The following is an 18,208-nucleotide window of genomic DNA, read 5'->3' as shown; positions in this document are numbered from 1 at the left end:
CATCTGTATTCTGTACGGTATCATTGAATCAGTTTTTAATAAGGGGAAGTTAAAATCCCACGTTTCTGATCAAAAAGTTCCGTTTTATCCCGTTAATCTCATAAAAATTCTCAATTATATTTTAACTTAATTTTAGGGGTTTAAGATCCATCATTACCATTAAAAAACAATACATTTACGGATAAAAAAAGGAAAAGTAAATTTTACTGGCTCCGATTTTATTAATTATTTTCTTAATAGATTCAATAGGCAATTTTAAGACATTTTTAAAACACGATTACTGGGCAAGAGGACGTAAACGAAAACCATTCATCAAGGCTCTTATTGCCTTATTTGGCTTATCATTCTTTTCAAACTTATACGATTCATCTTCCCGTGTTTAATGGACAAAAAAGATGTAATTTCTGCTAAAAATAAAAGTACTTATCTTTTCAAATTCTTTACAGGTTCCTTTTAAAATATTTTTTAATTCGGAATGAGAATCAGAAATCTAATAGCTGCAAAACAGTGCAACAACAACGACAAAATTACAATAATTATATTATTTAAAACATGCATTAAACCTCTTGAGAAGAAAACTCGTATTTGTAAAGTTTTAAAATGAATGTAAGGGATATGTCAAGCTGAATATAACTATATGTATTTAATATAGTAATAGTAACAAATAATAAAACTAAATTTAAAATTTATTAGTAAGGTAATCTTCTTAATCGATAGCAGATGCATTTTTCACAAAGACATAAGAATGTAGTATGGGATCCATATAAAGTGCAACGCTGTTAATTGTTTTTTTTTTTTTTTTTTTTTTTTTTTTTTTTTTTTTTTTTAACACAATGATAAAGAAATTATAATTCATAACGAAACAAATCTGTCAAAAGCCAGTTTCGGCTTAAAATGTCAAAACATGACGATGTCAGAAATTAAGCACACATTATATTAAATCATTGTTCACATCCAAGCACAACAGCACAAAATTCTTTTTCAATGGTTCCACATCGTTTTTTAGTTTCGGAGAATGTGTTTGTGCAAAAACTATAGCCATTATGGCAATCCGTTCTGACTATCCAAGAACTATTTGCCTCAGAAGTTAGAAGTCTATCCAAGAGTCAATTTAAAAGGATGTCCTAAAATGGTTAAAGGGCAAATACATATTGCAATTGATAGCCTTAGTTGCATTGTAAGTCTGATTGAGTTAAAGACGAGCAAAAACTACAGCAAAACTTATAGAATGAGAAGACCTATCGGCTGGGAGAAGACTCATGGTTGGAAGGAATGAGAAATCAAAAGAAAATGAGTTGTTACTATTTAAAATGAATAATTAGTATAAATATTACTTTATCTTATATCTTAGTATAGACATATTAAGTCTAATTGTAAATATAATCAACATTGACAAACATATTTAGCGGCGTTGGCAGTCTCAAAAAGCGACTTTCGCCACGTGACCGTGGTAAAGACAATCCATTACCGTCTGGTGTGTGGTCTATGTTATGTTACACGTGAAAAATTTGTCTAGTCAATTTTGTCTGAGACTTCTTCCCTCACCCTCGTCACCTCTTTCATGCCCGCATATGCTTTACATGCTTACGGCTGTAGGCATGTACAGCCTTAACAAAAATATTTTGTATGTCTGGGATTTAACAAAAATATTATTTCTAGTAAATCAAGGTTTGGTGGTTTTAATGTAATAGCTACTCGTGAGTTTAAATCTATAACGTCTATGGGATTGGAATGTTGCTCTATGTTGACGTGTAGGGGAGGGAAGAGAGTTTGGGCGCCACCACCGTGCCGTGCCGTGTACAGACAATACGTTTTCCCCCAGTTACTGAAGCAGAGAGCTTCCATCAATAAATATCTAATTCTCTAGCTGCAACATACTGTACTCTTACTATGAATAACATTCTATCTCGAAGGTTCATTAAATAATTAACACCAAACTCTACTCCTCTTGGAAAAGTGATATTGAAGTAGTATTCTACAAAAAATCAAATATGCCTATTACATGTTTCGCAGCGATCATTTCGCAGAAAATATTTCAAGATACTGATTTTACTGTAGAGAAATGTCGACAGGTTTTAAAAAGTTACTATGCGACATAAAATGACGCTCTCTAATTTAAAATAATTGCCACAGAAATCATAGTGATTGCCTTTAGTGATATGATACCGAATATAATAAAGTGACTACGGCTGTCTGTAACATTGGCAGGATTGTGAAATAAGGTAAGTTGTTCATCATTAATAAATAATTACGGAAGCCCGTCATGTTTGTAGTAACGGCATCTATTAATATGCCATGATGTTATTTTGGTATCTGTGCTGAGTGATTTGCATGGTGCAAAGATGTCAAAAATATTGAAATAATTAGTAAATGAACTTACCACTGTTTCAAAAGTACAACGGCATAGTCAGCAACATAAAGGTTTTGGCATGCATTGTGCACATGTCACGTGATTTGGTGATCTGAAGGTGCATATTTCTTAGTAATTATATTTATTATATATGTATCAGTTTCATAAGAAATCATATATTCGAGGGAATCGTTTAAATAGGATAGGAACAAAATTCCAAAAAGCTTGAGATTCAGAGATTGTGTATGATCAATCACGTTATCAATTCTGGTTCGTTCACTTATTCTACATGTCGGAATTAGGTAAACTGCTAAGGTTAATGTGAATAAGTGCGCCCTTTTTAATTTAAATTTAAATTGGAACTCTATAATTTTGGTTTATTTTACTTGCTCTCTATGACGAAAGTCCTAGAATTAGTTTTGTGACGTCTACAATACAGATTTAGAATACACGGTCAAAGAATGAATTACTCTTATTCTATTAAAAATAATTGATCTAATACAGATTCGTACGATAATAAACTAAAAAAGTATTCTATATTGAAAGATGATTAATCCAGCGCTGATTTCATCATTAAATTACTATTGTATTTGTCTGTCATACGATACGAGAGAGCAGAAAATATATGGGCTTGGTAAACTCACTTCATCAACACTTTTCTACTACTCCAACTAAAATTAGTGGCGTGTAACCACGTATTGAGGTTTATATTAAAGATGTAGATTACTCGCGTTGAGTAAGCTGCAAAGTTTCTCGTTACTGATCAATACTTGCAAGATATACATTTTACAGTAGTTACTAAATACAATACTTAAATATATACAAAAGTATAGACACAAGTCCAAAATGCAATACCCATATATTAATATAACTTACCAATACCACTATATAATACACTAACATATTATAATACACATATTTGTATATCTGTTTTCTAAGAGTAAAATTGGGTACTTCTTTCAGGTTAGGTCAGATGTGCGCGTAAAATTGTGAGCTGGGGGAAAAAAAGCTATTATCATCTGTTACTCTTGAGATACCAACGTTCATTCATTGGCGGTTGGGCTAGTTTTTTATTTGAACCCATTGAATTTCATTTGTTTAGCCGTTGCTGTTGAGCTTGAGCGTACTGTGTAGTGAGTTTTAAATTTGAATTGGAATGTATCGTTAATTATTATAATAAATTACTGATCTTATATAGTTTTACTTTGCTTGCTACTGATGCCGTAACAGAAGGTGAGAAGGACAATACATTACTTAAATTGACAGTTACGAATGTAAGCTACAAAACTTTAGACGCAACTCTAAAAACATTGTCTTATTCATTCGGGTAGCCTATATAACCCAATGAAAGGATTAGTCAATAACTTTCATAACTTTTACTTGTAATTCAGTTCAAATTTATATTTTCTTTTAAGTTCTTTATTCTTAAAATTTGAGATTTGTGTATAGTGTAAACTAGCTTACTTCTTATTTAATCACAATCGTCCAAATGCTGACTGTATGATTGCAATAGTTCATTTCCAAGTGCAATAGTTTGATAGAAGTTTTGAAACCATAATATGTTAAAAGTAAATTATCAGTACATTAAAATTAACAAAGTGTAACATATTATATATCTTTTAAAAGCTACAGAATTATAAACTAGTCTAATTACTTGACTATTGCACTAAAGAACAAACTACAACCCGTGCATTTTTGGGGTGCACAAGTTGTTTACTGTTTTAGAGAAAACATTGTTTACATTTAGCACAACACTAAACTCAATCAAATATAAAAAAACTAAATAAGAGACAAATTTATTACAAATAAAAAAAATGTATTTTTTTATTTTTAATAAATTATTTTTATTTGTAATGTACACAACTTGCACATTTACCTTAGCCTATAGAAAAAGACACAACAACACATAACAATTTGTGTGCACTGAAAACCTCTAAAAATATGGTAAAGTTTTATAGCGTAGCTTCTACAAAGCGTCCATGTTGGTATTTTACATATTGTTGATATCTATGATTAAAAAAGATAAAAATCTTAAAGAAAACACTAAAGGAATTTCAAAACTACTTTAGCTATAAACAACAAAGTAACTCACGTAATGACAAGCTACTACGATTCCAGCTAACAGTACGTCTAACTAAAATCTGTAGTTAAAATACAGATATACCAAAAGACTGGATGATTACAGGTGCTGGGTCTGACAGCATTCAGGAAATAATAGTTGACATAGAAATAAATAATAGTGCCATTTTTCTAGTTTACTTTTGTTTAAATACATTTTGAAATTTCATTTATGGATGCTATAATATGAATTGCTGTAAATGTTGACTTAACCACGTGTAGCGCAATGTTAGCACTACTAAGTATCTTGCTGAAATCATTTGCCTCAAGGTCAATAGTTGGCTTAAGCTTAAAGAATTCAGCTACGCTTTAGCCACATTAGTATTAAACCAGATTATTATTAATACATAATTTTCATGTATATAATAGTACATTTTTCAGATTTTTTCTCAGAACAACACTGATTATACATGAAAGAAAACCAGAGTTTCTTCATTGGTAGGAAATTTTCCTACATAAAGGCTACCAAGCACAATAAAAAGTTATTAAACTTTCTTATTAAAAACTTGTTTGTACAGTTTGGAAGAATTTCAAAATACCTTTTTACCAAACCATATCCGATCCCAACCTTCGCTAGAGAAGCCTTCCTATGCTAGAAAGAAGGATCTATTATCGCTCCCAAAACTCCAGTGAGCCAACTCAACTGTAAAGAGGATCGTGTCCCAGCAATTTACTTCAAACAAGGTTTCTGCTGGGAACAACACTATTTTTCGCCTTTTTGTAGACCTTTGCGAAACAATGTAATTTATTTTAAACAAATGTTCAAGAACTCATTTTCTTTTTACTCAGCATGAACTATATGCTAAATTATATTGGAACAACTGGAATAAATATTCTTGCAATAAAATAACCCTATATATAAAAACTACTTATAGCAAAAGTCACGGGTAGGGTACAATAAGCTGACCCGGTTTTTTATATCGAAGAATGTAGTCATCGATACCTAATATTCACATCTCAAATCATAGACTATCAATCGATATAAAAGTATCAATAACAATCATATGTTTTAAATTAAAATAAGAATTTAATATTTACAGTGATCAAACAAATTATTATAACAAAAATTAGGAAAACTTAAGACGACCATATTTGCTCCTCTCACAGTTACAGTTGTTTCTAAATCCCACAAATTTGACATAATGGGGTTTTCGATACGAGTCCAACATGTCACAAAAACATTATATTTTATTTATGTCTTATCATCTTTCAAAGCAATGTCTTGTAGTTTTCTAAAATTGACTGCCATTTTTAATAATCAAAATTACTTATGTAAAATTGAAATATTACCCTACGTGTATTATTTTAAAGTGTTTACAGCTGTTGATATACACTATTTAAGTTAATAGTTCAAAATAATTAATTAATATCGATTGATTATATAGATGGTTATGATTAAGTACTATCGTTTTCCAATTTCAATATAAAAAACCGGGTCCGCTTATTGTACCCTACCCAAAGTCACTTAAAAATACAAAGCACTGATCAGGTATTCTATTTTTATGGACGGGACATTTATGAATTTTTAAAATGTTTTTATGTGATATTATTTTGACAGATTTGAAATGTATTGACAGATTTGAAATGTAGATGTTTTAAACCAATGTTTTTTATTTGTCATTATCATAGTGTAAAACATATTTATCGAATAGAAATATTTACAAGTATTTCTAGAATTTCTTTTTTGTTATGGATGGGACAATTTTGGACACTGTATATTAAACTGTTAAATATAATCCGATTTTCGGTTAAAGTAGATACATATTTTTAGTTTTATAAACTTATCCTATAATGTTATACTTGTATATCTTATCATATTTTCAGGTTAATACTGCAAAAAAAATAGCAATTTTATTCGATTTTTATAAATAAGTGCATTTTTTTGATGGATTGTTATGGACGGGACAGACAGTTTACCTTAATGAAAACACCACAAGTTGATACATATAAATTAATTTATTGAATAATAGTGTTTCAAGTTATTATACTATCATAAATATGGGTAAAAATACAATATTAACAAAATAGAACTATTTCTACATAATGATTACAAGTTTACAGAGTCTATAAATTTAAATAATTATGATAATAATGAATCGTAGGTTAAAAATATTAAATGTCTTAAGGTTACGTTTTGATCAGTGTAATGTACAATGTACATAAATATAAATTTTTATTGAGTAAATGAGCATCCTTTCTTTTTTTTTAATGTGCTGACTTTATAACTCTCTGAGCTTTAAATGAAAAGTTCTGAAAGAGTTTATATACATATACAACAATAAAAACTGCTTTGTTTTCCTCCATAATTAGCTGATTGTACATTCATAGCCTATAATATGAACTTGAAGGCCAAAGAAATAAAAACTAAAATCTGCATCTAGTACAGGTAATTGGTAACCTAGTTTACCTTAAAAGAATCACATACCGTACATAAAATAAATTTTGAAAAATATTTATGTTTTAACAAATTGTAACTTACTGTCCATTGGAAAATAAATCTGCCTATAATTACTGTAAACATATTTTTTTTCAAGATTTTAGTTTTCTGTCATGAAAAATATAAAGAAAGAGTAACACTAATAATAGCTTAAGATATAAAGTCAAACCACAATTAAATTATCACTTCACAATAAACTGCTTAGTTAGTTGTCACCAACAGCTAATTTGCATATTTCTCTAAGCATAGTAAGTTGCAGTGTGACTGATATTATGTTTTAGATTATTTATGCAAATTTCATTTCAAACTTCAAACATGTTTATGAAATGTTCTGATAAAAATATTAATGCAGATAGTAAGTCATTTTGTGTCAAAATTCATGTCATATCATCATCATCATCTGACGTTTCCGTTATCATGTGTCGTCGTACACAGCCTCCTCCACTTTTGTCTGTCATTCCAGGTCTCCTCTTCCTCCACCTGCATTTTCTGTAGTCCCCTTCTCTCTATGTCTTTCCACACTTGATCCTCCCATCTTCCTCTTGGTCTTCTTCCTCTTTCCTCCTTCTCCAGTGCTATTCTAGGCATTCTATTATCTCCCATCCTCTTCACATGCCCCATCCACTGTATTCTTCTTCTTTCCATTGTCTCTTGCAGTGAAACTACCTTCAATCTTTCTCTGGTTATTTCGTTCCTTATTCTATCTCTTCTTGTAGTCTTCTCTATCCCTCTTAAAAATCTCATTTCTGCAGCTTGCAATCTGCTTAAATCATTTTTAGTCCACGTCCACGTCTCTGCTCCATGTAATAAAATTGGTTGGAAATAAGATTTATACATCAATACTTTTGATTCTTTCCCAATGTTCCAACTCCACACAATCTTCTTCACCATATTGAAAAACTTGAACTCTTCCATATTCTGTTTCCTATCTCTTCTCTTATTGTGCCCCTATCTGTTATGATACTTCCTAAATAACAGAAATTCTTCACCTTTTCAAGTCTTTTTCCTTCAACTTATTTAAAATAAATAACACAAATAAAACATGTCCACTCCCTGAAGCTATTACTTATGTACGTACTGTATATATTTTACAGTTTATCTTTCGCCATTTTATTTCTGCAGCTTGCAATATGCTTAAATCATTTTAGTCCACGTCCACGTCTCTGCTCCATATTGTCCAACCCCTCGTACTCGTCGTGAGGGACGGGCAACGGCTCAAAGAGACGGCTAACGGGGCTCTGGTGAAGCTACGTCAGGTCTAGCAAGCCGGTAGTGGATAAAAACTTGCTTTCAAGAATAAGAACAGCCTCGGAAAGGATGTCAAAATTCATGTAGTTTTATAAATTATAAACTTTATTACACATATGTAATCGTATTAATGCTACAACTAAAAACGACCATGATTATGCTAATAGATAAATAAAGAGTGTATATTACAAGTTTTGTAATATAGTTTTAATAATATAATTTGTATGTGAGTTATACTGCGTATTTTCTTTCTCAGTATCAAATACTTAATCAAGAACAGTACTGTAGCAATAAAATCAATTTCATAATTTATCTTTGGAAAATGATAAAAAATGACTTTTTGTGATAAATTTTACAAATAAAAAATCATACAATTCGAGTATAAAATGATTAGAAAATTTAGCAACAGTGATAAACCTGTGGTAAGTATCTAAGTGATTTGAAATTTTATTTAATTTGAGAAAAACATAAATTATGTTCAAATACTGTACATTGAACCATAATAAATTTACAAATAAAATATGATACTGTGCGTTAGAGACAGAACTCTTTTTGAAAGAAATCTGCTAGATAGTCTAGAAATCTTTATTTGATTCTGGTGAGAACGATATCATGTACATTAATATATACATTAATGACATTCCCAAAATTGGATTGTCCTCCTTGCAGATAATTTTTCTGATTGATGTAACATGATCTCATACACATAGATTTCTCCAGTTTCTTCAAGTTAGGCTTGGCACGGTGCATTTTCATATTTTTCATCTGCAAGACTTCTCCTTGTACACCAATAGTGTTTAAAATTGTATTGTCTTGTACCACTTTTAAGTCGTTTGGAACCCAAAGATTTTCCTCTTTATTCCTAATTGAAATAACAACACTGGTCTTTTAAAGGAAGAGATGCATATTAAATATGAAAAGAATATTTTTGAGCTGATAAAGAAGAATCTTGTTGCAACCGTTCCATAAGTAAAATTCATTAATGAATGTTGAAGATATATGTTTCTAGTTAGTGATACAGTACTCTCCGACACTAGGACATTTTGGGGATTTGTCAAGAGCAACACATTTATCACTGCATTTGAAGTTCTTTTCAGTAAAGTTTCCACTGGTACTTATTAAACTTGTTGCTACTTTTTTGTGTCAGTGTTCAAGAAACCATATATAAACATCCCGATTATGACTTTAAATAATCATTCAATCTGTTGTTTTATGCTTTTTAATGTGAGAAAGTTGAGCACATGTTAGCCAATCTAGATCCATGTAAAAGCACTTGCCCTGATGGAATGCTACCTATATTACTGAGCCATAGTTCTATACTTGACCCATAACTAACCATCTCATTCAATGAAAGCTTTAGACTGGGATAATTTCCAGATATTGGTATTAGTAGTATTACTGACTAATGATTTAATATGTTGAATTTGGGAGTTATTAACTTTTCTTTTATTTACTTGCTCATATAATGTGTTATTTTTTCCTAAATTTTTTAATGAATAACTAATGTTTTGTTTGTCATATTTGTTGCTGATATTCTTATCACTTGTTATTTATTTTTCTATTGTTAATGTTTTCAATTGTTCAATTATAAAATGGTAAAACCATAAATAAATCAATTTGTTAAATAAAAGAAGTGCACTATAGATAAAAAAAAACACCCTTAGTAACTTAGGATAATTTGTCGAACAGATAGCAATAAAACATTTATTTATTCTAAAACCTAATTATTACCACTGATAAACATTCATTAAACATAGATTATAACACTAAAATTAAGAAAACAGTTAACTTCTGGAACAAAAGATGGCAAACAGAGAAACTAGATATGATTCTTTTTTATATGTTCTAACTGCAGTATTTCAACCAAAATAATCAACCTTTTAATGTAATGGAACTTTTTTTGTTTACATATTTATATTTTCTGTTAGTTTAAATACGTTCTGAGTTTAATTAAGAACACAGTATGGTGTCATCCAACATTAGTAACTGCTTCACTTGGTAATTGTTAATGACATTGTACATAGGATCTGAATAAATATGAAAATCCCTTACTCAAAACACAGCAAAGACAAAAAAAAAAAACAACAACAAAAAAAAAAACTAAACTCTGAAGGGCGACTTCTTAAGAATTGTAGACCCTCTTACCACTGTACACAATATTTCACAGTTGGCTGTCGCAACACAACTACCTAGCTGCTTTGTCATCATCTAATACCATGGTGTTACAGAAACTAATTTTAAAAATTTTTCATGTGTAAATAATTATATAAAATATTTCATCTCCTCAAAGAAATAAAGGGAATGAGACTATATATGGTATGATGTGACATGTTAGACTAAGGGAATAGTATTAGAATGGCCCTCTGTAGATTTCAATGTTACCTTTACTAAGTTAATCATGATTGGACCCATTTGCTTCATTTTTATATATACCTTTACATTAATAATTCAATTAATTGAATTAAATATGAATTAACAAAACTGGTCAGTGCATACCCTCCCTGTCTAAACAGATAATTTCCTATTGATTGTCCAAAATTTGAAGGGAGCTTCAAAACTATATTAAAAATCATTGTCTGGTTATAAATTAAAGTATGTAGAACAAACTATTATTGAACAAAAGCTTGAGTTTGTAAAAAATCTTAATCCTCTTGTAATCTATATATATAAAAATGAATGTTTGTATGTTTTGTCCTTTATGGAATCGTGAACTATTGGACCGATCATGATGAAAATTTGTACGTATATGTATTTTTTCCACGGAGAAGGTTTATAAGCTAATGCCCATCCCTTTCCCGATTCAGGATTCCGCCCCACTGGTTTACAGAAATACCCAGAAGAAATGCATTGCAGCAAACATATGTTAACGTCTTTTCAAATTTTTAATCAGCTGTTCTTTGTAAACATATATTACACTTATAGTTTTAAAGCATAGAGTAAGCTTAAGAGAAACGACAAATTTTGTTTAAACTGTTTTTGCAATCACTGTTAAACATAGACTTTACTATCCAGATAATACAATTCAAATTTGACGTAAAAATTCACCTTTAACTGCAATATTTATTTAATATAAACCATGCTCATGCTTGATCAGAAGAGTAATGCAGATATCATAATTACTATCTTACGTTGGCTACAAATATAAAGAATGTTATAAAATCAACCTTAGTTGTTTTTTTTTGACAGAAGTATGGTTCTCAAAACTCCGTGTGTACATATTCTCTCGATCGAGACAACAAAGCAAGCTCAATCGTGGCATCGGAGATATAACTAATTTAATCTAAAATTTATTATAGTAAAAAAAAAAATTTACTAAGTAATATAAGGACTTCGGTTCTTAAGATTTGCGTGCGAAGCCGTGGTAACAGCTAGATAGAGGCAGGAATATGGTACATACCTTCATAATACGCCCAAGAGGCTCACGATGGAACGACTATCAATTATCTCAGCAATGTTTAGAATGTGATAGAAAAAGAATAAGTGAATATAGTGTACTGTTTTCAACGGGAAATTGCGTGCGAAGCCGCGAGCAACTTTTGCAAAAAAATATTGAAATGCGCAAAGCGCGCGCCGGGCCCGCTAGTTAGTTTATAAAAATCAATACTAAACTTAAACCCTAACTTTTTAAACTATACATCCCTAAGAGCCATTCATTTACGTAAGGGTGCCATTTCAATCTACCTTCAGGCACATTCTCATTATCATCCATTGATTGTCTGGGATTATTTAATAAAAAAATAACAAGTTATTAAGACATTTAGATGTTACTTTATTTAAACAGGCATTCGTCATTCACCCATCACCTTGTCAAGACACTTGAGTGGATTTACAAGCATCCTGTTATCAGTTATTTGGTACTGTTTGAAGCTGTCTGTACAAACATTTCTCATGTGAAATAGATAGAGATTTTTGGTATAATTGTTTGAGGGAGTGGGATGTGGTGGTTTAGATACAGGGTGTTTTCTCCGAGCTAGATGAAGTTCTATCAATCAGCAGTGGGCTCCTTTTATCTTATGTTACAATAAGAATGTTATGATAGATTGAAAGGTGATATTCTCTAAACACAAAAATAGTAATGTTCTAAAAGCTGATTGGAGATGCTTTCAGTCTGGATAAAGCCATGTAGCATTTTGAAGTTGACAAGATGTGGTTTGTTAGAAACAATATCTTGTAAAAATCAACAATAAAAAATATAGTTATAACTTAATACAGTCATGATGTTCACAAAATTAGGTCAACAATAATTCTGTAATATCCTCTATAACCTTAGCTTAAATTTATCAAGTCACAAATATAACTTAAAAAGCTATTAAATTGTATTTTTAATTCATAATATTTAATACTATAATTATTTACATAGGTAATATACAAAGCACTAGTGATTTTTTCCTTTGTTTATTAACTCCACCCTGACACCATTATGGTTGATACATCTTTGTGTGTACTCTGGCAATTGAAAACAATAGATGATCCCATTGGCTTACATTCAGTTTTAAAATACAGGGAACATCAAGTCCATTGTCAGATTATGGAGATTTATGGTGAACGTGTAATAAGTGATGGAATTGTGCGAAATGGGTTAGGCACTTCAGTGAAGTACTGAAATATGTCTGAAGTGAAAAAGAGACTTGTTGTGAATGATGACTTAGGAGATGAGATTAGACAAAATTAAAGAGAAGAGATTATTAATAATGACAATGGCAAGAGATGAAGTTTCAAAAATTTCAAGAATTGGTTTGTAAACGTTAGTTTTTATCTATTGTAACTGTCACAAGTTATAAGTGCCTGAACAATATAAAATACATTGAAAAATAGTTTAAGGTAAAATCTTTCATCTAATACTAAAAATAATATTGAAAAGAATGATTTTTTGCAATTTTTTAAAATGGTATTTACTTTCCAGATGCACAATTCTCCTTTAAAATTATAATTTTATTTGTCTAATTATTTTACACTAATTTCACTATGATTTTCAGGGTATCGATGGCTGAACTAAATGACTCGGCAGATGTTTTCGCCAACAGCAGTGTTGAAACTATCAAAGAGAACTTTGATTATACCGATTTTGTTGCTGAGGCAAGGAAACCGCCTTGCTTACCATTCATGGATGACAGTCGCTTTGATGACTTTCGAGGGCAAGTTTTCACATCATCTCCAATTTCACCTCAGAACCAGATACTTCCAGATGCTGATAACATAAGCTTCATAGCTAATCAGTTTGTCTCTGAAGCTTGCAATGTACCAGTCATACTGTACTGTCCGTTTTGTTGCTTCACTTGCCACTTTGAGTTTATTTTCAAAGATCACATAAAAAATTCACATCCCAGTGAAATAATGAATATCATCAGAAGTAACAGTTTTTATATTGAGTTTCATGCTTGCCCATTTTGTCATGCTAAATTCTATGTGAAAGATTTATTACCAAAACATGTTTTATCCAAGCATGAAGATTCAGTGATTTTTACAGGGTTAGGTCGGAACAATTATGCTCAGTGTAGGTTTTGTTCTTTTAAGCTATTGAGGAAACATATTAAAAGATTAGTGATGCATGTGGAGAAAAAGCATGTTTCTGAATTTGAAAACTTTCTTAAAAGTCAAAATACAAGTGTAGCTTTGAGTTCAAAAGATATGAAGTTTTTTTGTGAGGACATAGAAATGCAATGTGCATCAAATGTTGGTAAGAAGCTAGAAAAAATGACAGCAGAAGAAAAAGTCAAAAGGATTAAATCCATTTTAAAACCTTCAAAAGTAAACTCACAATGTGATACACCTCAAAACCAGTCTATAAACAGTCTGACTCTAAATAATGGAAGTTATGAGGCAATTAGAATCCAAAATAGTGCTCGTCGAAAACTGCGATTTGATATACCTGAATCTATGGATGAGGACAAAGAGAATAATTTAATACCTAACCAACCCATTAAAGTGAAGAAAAATAAAGTAAAATGGTTTTCTTTGTTTAAGAAGGAAAAGAGACAGCTGTATCAGTCTTCTTCACCAGTATTCAAACCGAACATGACGCCTCCAAAGAATCCTTGTGAGAAGACTACATCTTTCTTTACGAAGTTCCACCTGGAGCATGATGGAGTGAGTCCATTAACTACTAACCACTTCAAGTGTGGTTTGTGTTATGAAGATTTTGAAAACAATGCTCAGCTCTTGAACCACTTACAATGTCAGCACAAGGGTCTCAGCCTAAGTGCTCAATATCGTTGTGGTGCGTGCAATGCTAAGTTCTACAGGAACAGTTACTTAGTGCGTCATTGTTGGTTTCATCACACACCCTTGTGTCTGAAAACAAATGGACAGTCTGATGATAAATAACATTGTTTTTTTATAACAAAAGTTCTCAAATGACAAAGATAAAATATAGGGCGATGTCTAAAACTGTGTAAAACACAGCTTAGTGAATAATTTTAAACCACATTATTCCTTCACTATGCCAGAATGTACAACATTCCATATAGTTATAACTCAGCCTCTATTAGAGAACATGAGTTAACGAAGACAGACAAGAAAAACCATCAGGTAAAAAAAATTTCGTCAACAGAAGAACACAGTTCTAAAACCAAACATGCAATAAAATTGGACAAAACAAAATTACTTACGAAATTGCATATAAAATATACTACAACTAACATTTTTTAGTGTTTAGTTTAGTATTTAATTGTTTAGTGATCAGTACTTACTATTTCTTTAACATTGTCTTTACATTTTGTTGCTTCTTCTTTTATACTATCTCTTTCATTTGTTATAAGTTAAATTTAAGATACATTATTTATAGTTTTAATACCTAAAATCAAATTTGTTTTAATATGGTTATTATTAACAAAATAGTACCTGTAATTCTATACCAAAGTTTCATCAGGGCATATGTAAGAAATTACTTATTTTTGCTGAAAACTAGTCATATACCTTACTGAAATACTTATTGCACTGTTTATGTTTTGAAAAATAAAGTTTGAATTTCAATAGGCTAATTTTGAAAAGAATTCAACTATTTTTTAACTACTGTAATTAAAAACTAATGTTCACAATCATGTGTTTTAAAATGTGAACTGTAATCTATGGTTTTCATAAATAAATATATATATATATATATATCTGTTTGTATTTACTAATCCTTAAAATAAGGTATGTATATAAGTAGAGTTTAAAGTTTATCAACACTACTAATAACCTATTTATCTTGTATTGTATCAGATACATTTTGCAAAAATTTACTTTTAAACTCTTGGAACATTTAACAAAGAACCAGTAACTAAACCTATTAGCTAAAGTTAAAACAATAACTGCTTTAAATTGAACTTAGTAAGAAGATTTGACCAGTTGCATCTTGGATGAGTCTGGGCCAGTATCGATCAACTAAGAGTTTTAAGATGCAACTGATTGTATTGAAGTAAAATTTTAATCTAGAATACCGCAAAATATATACTTAAAATTACACTAGTCTGAAGATTATCATATGAAGTTGTATGAAATCAGCATAATACATTGAGAAGGAAATAGTTTTAAAAGAGAATTGGAATGATCGGAGTGCCCATTATGGTGGCCTCTGCACAGTATCGCTTCTCATGTCACCAACACACAACACTATACTATCACCTCGGCAACCTCCCTAAGACATCTGTCAGATTCTTAAGGTCCTACGATATTAGGTGTTACACTTATAGATGTAACATAATTACTTACTCTCAAATAAGTAATTATGAGAGTAGGAACATTTTATTTATTTCCCTGATCTATAGTCTGTGCTTTCCGCACTGGGCTCTTGGAAACGGTGTGCACTCACACTAGTCCTGCTTGCTTGTATCTTTGGTTAGTTATATCCTCCATCCTCTTCACATGAAAATCCAAATCACCCTTTCCTTTGATTCTTTAAACAAATGGTTGCAAATAGCTGCAGGCAAATCATATGGTTACGGATCTATGATTAACCAGTGGTGCTCCTCAAAAACCTCGTCTTGTATGTTTACAACTTGCTCTTGTTCCTTTATTTAAGCCTCTCCTCTGAAGAGTATAGTTAACAAATACATCAAACATTGTTACAGCTTATTCATTTAATTCGTTGATTGGTCTAGTGAATTTTGTGTTTGAAAGATGATTGAAGAGGTATCAGTTCAGTCCTGTCACTGGGGCATTACTCAAATTTGGCACTACTTTCCATCAATACAATACGAGACCCAATCACAGAGGAAGTAAACCTCCACTTGTCTCTGCCAGTAGCGTTGTGATATATTGATTGTACTTACCCTTGAATTGAAACTCACCACAGAATGTATCTAGTAACCCATGCATCACCTATTTTTGTACCTCCTCTACTACAATTCTTCATACTGTCAGATCATCAGCAAATGTCATCATATGGATCTTCTCTTACCTGAACCTCCTTGTGAACCCACAAGGCTGACAAGACATTGATTTTTCGGCTCATTCCAAATTACTTCAAGATTGACAAGAGAAAAATAAAGTTAATCATATTGGTTATTATAATGGGAGTGAAAAAATTGTTCTTATTGCAATATTTTTTGGTAGTGTATTGCTTAATAATTTATCTGTTCACTTTGTTTTACATTTCTGCAAAGAAGTGATTTTTTTAATGAGCCCCATAAAGACAGTATTGCAACACCTACAAAACACTCATCTTCTTTAAGTTGTACATAGAATAGCATAATAATTAACACTTCAATTCTGTATCAGAGCTGTACTACAGAAAGGTTACCACATTTTAGGTTACTTTTGTACATTTTTGAATTTCCAATTCCATTATATTAGTAGTTAGTACGATACACTGGTGGTGAATAGAAAATACTAACAGCTTTATATTATTTAATTATATATTAGTATCACAATAGTTTTAACATTAGTAGAAATGATTTACTAACTCTTGAAGCATGAATGACGTAACAAAATAATCAAGAATATAAGCACTAATAGAATCAAATTTCAAGACTATCAGTTTAGGATTTTATAATTTTAAATAATAAATTAATTGCCTTTATGCAACTGACAAATATCACAGTACTAGTATTTGATTTTCTGGTTGGAGGCGTCCGTGGCCCTCATGTTTGTTATAGAGAGCTGCCACAGGGCCACGGAAGTCTCCATCAATCAGCCTGTTTAAATTTATATTGTAATATTTTACACTACTAATATGAATAAAGGTTTACCAAATAATTAATTGTATTTTCATTCAAATACCTCATCTCCTTTTTTTATACATTTTAATCCTGTTTCATCACAATTTTAAAACAGTGTAAAGAGTTAATTTTAAAATTCTTTGTCGCTGACTATTTTTTGGATCTTTTCAGAAGAACATGACCTCAGATTGGTAACAGTTCCATTGCATGACATATGGTACATTATAATGTTTCAGATAAGATCCTAAAGCACATCAGAGTTTTTTTACAATAACATAGCTATGGTGGGAGGGATTATTCCAATGTGAATATTTAGTTAAGTTCCATTTCATCTCCTGCTTAGTGCTTCCTCTATACACAAATTTCAGGCACTACACTAAGCAAAAAGTGAAATGAAGCTTAACTCAATATTCACATTGAAACAACCCTTCTACCATGGCTATGTCACAGGTTTTCATTTGATACATAAATCAATTCTCTGCTTAATATTAACAATTGTATATTGTTCAATCTTACTAGTGAATATGAATAATCTGTGTACAGTTAATTTCTCTTTAGAAGTGATTAGATCAATCAAAAAAGATAACACTCCTACTTTCAGATCAAAAAGTATAGATACCAGATTTTGAACAATAACCATAAACTAACTAGCAGAGCTAAAATAACGGGAGTAATATTAAAATTTAGCTCGTTTATATCTGCACTTAGTAAATTACTGTATTTACCAACAATAACTTCCAGTTTTTATGATGGTAAGAACGAAAAAAGGTAATGGGTTTTTCATGCTTTGTAACCAAACTGCAACTTTGAAAATTCATATCTCATGGACTGTTTTTGAACATGAAATTTTAGAATTATATGAAAGTCATTATCACATTACAATGATTCAACAATTCAGCATTGGTTTCGTTATGG

At 30.7% G+C, this 18,208-nt stretch overlaps 1 protein-coding gene across 1 annotated transcript; it reads left to right on the top strand.

Moving 5' to 3' along the window:
• The first annotated feature begins 3,404 nt into the window (after positions 1 to 3,404).
• LOC124358021 lies at positions 3,405 to 17,330 on the top strand. Its single transcript, XM_046810272.1, has 2 exons — positions 3,405 to 3,583; positions 13,130 to 17,330. Exon 2 carries the CDS (start codon positions 13,137 to 13,139, stop codon positions 14,475 to 14,477), a length of 1,341 nt encoding a protein of 446 aa, XP_046666228.1. The 5' UTR covers positions 3,405 to 3,583; positions 13,130 to 13,136; the 3' UTR covers positions 14,478 to 17,330.
• The last annotated feature ends 878 nt before the right edge of the window (positions 17,331 to 18,208 follow it).

This window comes from Homalodisca vitripennis, chromosome 1, assembly GCF_021130785.1.
Source record: "Homalodisca vitripennis isolate AUS2020 chromosome 1, UT_GWSS_2.1, whole genome shotgun sequence".
NCBI classification, from domain to species: domain Eukaryota; kingdom Metazoa; phylum Arthropoda; class Insecta; order Hemiptera; family Cicadellidae; genus Homalodisca; species Homalodisca vitripennis.
This window is presented reverse-complemented; position numbering and strand designations above follow the sequence as displayed.